At 32.8% G+C, this 5,000-nt stretch overlaps 1 protein-coding gene across 1 annotated transcript in view; it reads right to left on the minus strand.

Annotated features, from left to right (window-relative positions):
• Positions 1-5,000, minus strand: part of LOC113826929 (DNA polymerase zeta catalytic subunit) — a 33,285-nt gene that overhangs the window by 28,235 nt on the left and 50 nt on the right. The window contains exons 1-2 of the mRNA XM_070116841.1: positions 4,922-5,000; positions 1-179 (exon numbers count right to left, since the gene is read on the minus strand). The exon at positions 1-179 is cut by the window's left edge and continues 12 nt beyond it; the exon at positions 4,922-5,000 is cut by the window's right edge and continues 50 nt beyond it. Coding sequence (XP_069972942.1) covers positions 1-127 — 127 coding nt within the window. The 5' untranslated portion in view covers positions 128-179; positions 4,922-5,000. The remainder of the gene's footprint in view (positions 180-4,921) is intronic.

Below are 5,000 nucleotides of genomic sequence, written 5' to 3' on the forward strand. Positions count from 1 at the left end.
CACCAAAGATGCGCAAGACAGGAACACGCTTTACTGGTGCCCCGCGGAAGGTAGAATACTGTGGATCAAGACCATTGACAGGAGTCCCCTGATAGTGGTCCACTGTTACTATACGCAAGGAAAACATCCTTATCCTGGCCACAAAATGTGTGTTGATATCATTATTGACACTATCTTATCTGAAAGTAAAATATTCTAAAATTAGGGGAAAAAATTCCTTTTTTCTCTTTTTCTTTTTTTTTGCAAATAAATATGCTTTGAATAATTAAATAAAAGTAATAACTATTGACAAAGAATGTTCACATGCATTTACTCCTTAACCCTTAGGAGAGATATACCCTAAACCAAACAGGAAAAAAAAAAAAAATGATACAGTGATAGATGTGTTGTAAATGCACCTGTCCATTCTTTATGTTGTAAAATATGCAGTATATAAAACAGTGAGCAGTAAACATATACCTCTTTCATTTTATCTTATACTGAAAGCCCTATCTGATTTTTCCCTTACATAGAAAGTGTTCTCTTTTAACATTTTGTTTCTAACATTAAAATTCATAACACTTATTCATGGAAATCTCACAAATGTAATTATTCTAGATTCCGTAATGATAGTTACATGTTGAATCACTGCATTCACAGTTGTGCTATGCCTGTGGGTTCACTGTTATTAAGGAAAAATTCAAATGAGAAATGATGATAAGAAAACGTTGCAGAACACACTAAAAATCCTCAATTTAACACAGCATCCGGTGGTGGTTGTAATAAAAGTATGAATGGGAACAAACATCATCAACCTTTATCAAATCTAACAAATAACACTGGTAATTATCTACAATAGAAACACACATAGACAAAACCAAGGAAGAGAAAACAATAAAAAAACACTATTAGGTATAAAAAAAAATAATATGGCTAAAAAAGGATAAAACACAATATCGTTTATCACAAATTCCATGAATCTACGTTCTGGCAAGGACAAACAAACTTCTATAATGTACATTCTAGAAAGATAGAGCCTGACAATTTATTAATAAATATGGTATTTGTCCACATTCCATTTTGCTCAATATACATGGGAAGGTTAGTTGGCCTTTGCTGAAACACAGAAACCACAGTATCAATTACTTCTGTCCTGTCGGAAAATTGTCTAAATTGGTAAATCAAAAAATGAACCTGCCATATACTCATTTTATACTGTCCCATATATTGTAAAAAAATATAGATAGATCAATAAGCAAATGAAAATCACCTCTTGCTTTTATAAATATTTAAAAATCCTAGGCCAGACAATACCTATATAGTAACAAGAAGCTAACATTACTGACAATGCAAGTTTATAATCTATGATATCCATCATCATTAAGCAGTTACTCTAATAATAACTCCAACAGTATTATATAAATCCTATGACACTTACAATTTCATTTCATATACCTGATGATAGTATTAGTATTAGTAAGGACAAGAGGAAAAATGCAGATGAATATCAAGCCTTCCTTATCAATATAATTACATAATCTTCCAACCTCTTTCATATCCTATCTAAGGCACATTCTCACCTACATAACAGCTTATAGAATCATGCACTAGTTTTGTAATTTCATTTTGCGGCCTATGAATCTACAAAGGCCATAATTGCTAGTCTATGGTATCATACTTCCTTGGAGTTGTCTGCCAGACTATAAATGTGCATTCTTTTAACCCAATGTCGACAGGAAAATGGTGCGTTCCCTTTGACAATGCTAGGTTAAATGTTTCTGCACATAGATGGCTCTGCCAATGCTTAACCACAAAGGAGTTAATTAGTAGATCTTGCGACCTCACTTTTCCTTGAAAGAGCGGGTAAACTTTTTTTTACTAATGCTATCAGTATTGATACTTCTATTTTTGTTATAAACATTATAATTACTATATTGTTACCAACATTATTAATAGCAGTACTATTATAAAATATTATTGAAAACCAAGTAAAAGGGTAAACAGGTGAGACAGGGAGTCTGCATAATTGGCTCATTGGTGACTTCATACTTGTGGAGCCATCTATATGTAAAAACAATTACTAAATTCAACACACACAATGGGCAATGGCATGTACGTACATGTCACGCCTGGTGGCTTGGGGTTAACTCACTCTCTGATGGATGGTTGCTCAAAAACTGCATCCTATTGATCAAATAGCACTGTCCAGAGACCAGCGCTTATTGATTATATTAATTTTATCTCAGACACTGGTCTTGTCTTCGATACGATTAGGGATATAAAAGGCTTTTTACCAACTAGATGATATGTGAATAATGTATGCATAATGACACAGCCCTTCAGGCATGTAGAACTAATGTTTGACTAATAGCCCTTTACATAAATATAAGCATAGCCAGTTGGATAGATGCGGTAGCATCTTACCCTGGCTTTTTACAGGGCATGTACACTGTTCTGTAAATAAATATTATCAAATCAAATCAAATCTCTAATGGATGGAATGGAGTCATAATCTTGGAGACAATTAATTACCATAAAAATTAAAAGGACAGCAAGACATGTGATAGAAATACAACAAATGCAATATCAGAGAGCTTGAATCCAATATATCCTTAATCAAACAAGAAAAAAATAAAAATATCATAAAGATAGGTAGATAAATTATTACTTATGAAATATTTACATTACATGTGGGATTGTTATGTCTACACATGCTAGCTGGCAAGGTCTTAGAAAATAATGATGTAGCATTTATTTCCTTCCTGGCAACATCCAGTGATTGTGCATGCTATGCAAAACAAATATTGCTGCTGCAGCATGATATGTAAGTTGAACTACAGATGTAAACAAACTATATAACAGTATATATTTAAGATATTCAAAAATATATCCTCTTTTTCTCTTTTTTACATATTTCAAAGTCAAATTTAATATGAAGATTTTATGTGGAGGAAATAAGTAAACAACTGACAGAAATGAAATAAAAACATTTCACTAGAGAGGCCAATGAGATCAGAACATAATCCCTGCTGAGCATGAGGTGTGAATGCTAAACTTTAAATGATTTTCACCTCATTCACACTATGGCTTAATGAATGGCAAGAGTTCATTCTGACATTACTTGAAAACAGCAATGAAAAAGAATATGGAATTTTACAAAAAAGAGGACAATCAACGTAATGTTGAAAACTAATACTCCTCTTGCCTGGCTAACTTACCTATCTTTACTTATACCTTTTCCAACTATTATATCCTGTGAACTCACTCAACTTAGATACAAAACAAAGGACCAATCGCATTCACATTTATCCAAATAAACTATCAACCTACTTATGCTAAAGGTCTAGAATTCGTTTATTAACCATTGCAATTACTTAACAATTGTCTATATGTGCAGGACTGGTGCTAAGAAACATTTAAATAACTTATCAGTCATATTTAGAGACAAATCAATATCTTAACTTCAGAATAACACAGTTCCACAGAAAATTTGGGTAAAATTGCATAGCATGTATACCTTCCTTTTCTCAAAAAACAGCAAATTATTACATTTCTATATTTCTTGACTCAATATTGCCATCAGAAAAAATTACACTCCTATGACACTTAATCTACACTCTCTCACAAATACACTCGCTTGCAGTGGACAATTCTTTTTTTGTTTTTGTTTTTTTGTATAACATAGCAGGTGTGCTAAAATTTACCTTATCAAAAAGCAAAGAATAAATCTTTTTATACTTGTGTCTGTCTTTTGTGTGTTTGAGGTGTTAACCAAGAAGTGAGAGAGGTTACCATAAATTCAAGAAATAAGAGAAACAGTTATCAAATCCTCAAGAAACTTGGCAAAGATAAAAATTGGGGGTTGAAATGACACTACTTATTAGAAAATTTCATTCCCATGCATTGTTTTTCTCTATAAAGAGAAATAACAGTGCACGAGGTCAATTTGATTATCGTCTATACCACTTTATATAGGCTATGCTATGCTTTTGCTATCAAATTCAACATTTCATTCTTCCTGTGTTTGGGCACTGCACAAAATACTTAGTATAAATACAGTACTTACATCAAAAGTGGTGAATTTAGTTCTTGTTAAACACCCATTCTTCTGATATATTTTATCAGAATCAATATATCTTAAGTACCATACTACGGTTCTTTTTCCAACGTATTTACAGAGCGTATAAAATAAACAATAGAAAGCTTGCTATTATTTCAAATATCATGAACATTAAAAATAACACATTAACAAGTTCAAGAATAACTCCCTCTTAAACATGAAAAGTAGGTTCTTCACAAATGTTATCATTGTATAAAAAAAATCACTTGCATTCAAGTATTTAATATAAACATTTAAGGCAAGAATCTTAAGACTGTGTTTACCTATATGTTTGTTTTCATTGCATAATACTTACAAAACCAATATGAAAATTCATGTAAATCTGTAGCAATAAAATGCATCAGCCTTGATTTCTTTTCTATCAATTTCCACAAATAAGGAAAGATTGAATCAATATTCCCCCAAAATCCAATCAGACATCCTAAAGCACAAAGCACACTAACCGTGGCTGCACTAACGTTTGTCCATGCTTAATGATAAGGAAATGCACTGGCAAATGATACTTAAATAATAGTAATAACACTGTAATAACACTTCTGCCCGAGGGGGTTCCGAGTAGGCCTACCGTGGTCTGTCTTCCTTTCTCATCCCTCACACTTATTACGTGTCTCAGCACCCTTAAATCACTCATCACAGTCTTAAATGCCGTGCACCATCGAATTATCGGCCGAAATTAGGCCAAATATGTGACTACGTGTTACTCTGTGTGATTTAAACATTCCGATCCAGGTGACAGCCAGGAAACCCTTACTAAAAACACTTTTTTCCGCCCTTCTCACACTCACAAGAGATCTCTGGGATATTCCATCACTCGCCGCATACCTTCTTAGGAACACCAGTTGAATAAAATAGCTCTCATGTGTTGAAATTATGCCACTGCACTAGAAAATGTGTTTACGTT

Source organism: Penaeus vannamei, chromosome 39 (assembly GCF_042767895.1).
Source record: "Penaeus vannamei isolate JL-2024 chromosome 39, ASM4276789v1, whole genome shotgun sequence".
Classification (NCBI taxonomy): domain Eukaryota; kingdom Metazoa; phylum Arthropoda; class Malacostraca; order Decapoda; family Penaeidae; genus Penaeus; species Penaeus vannamei.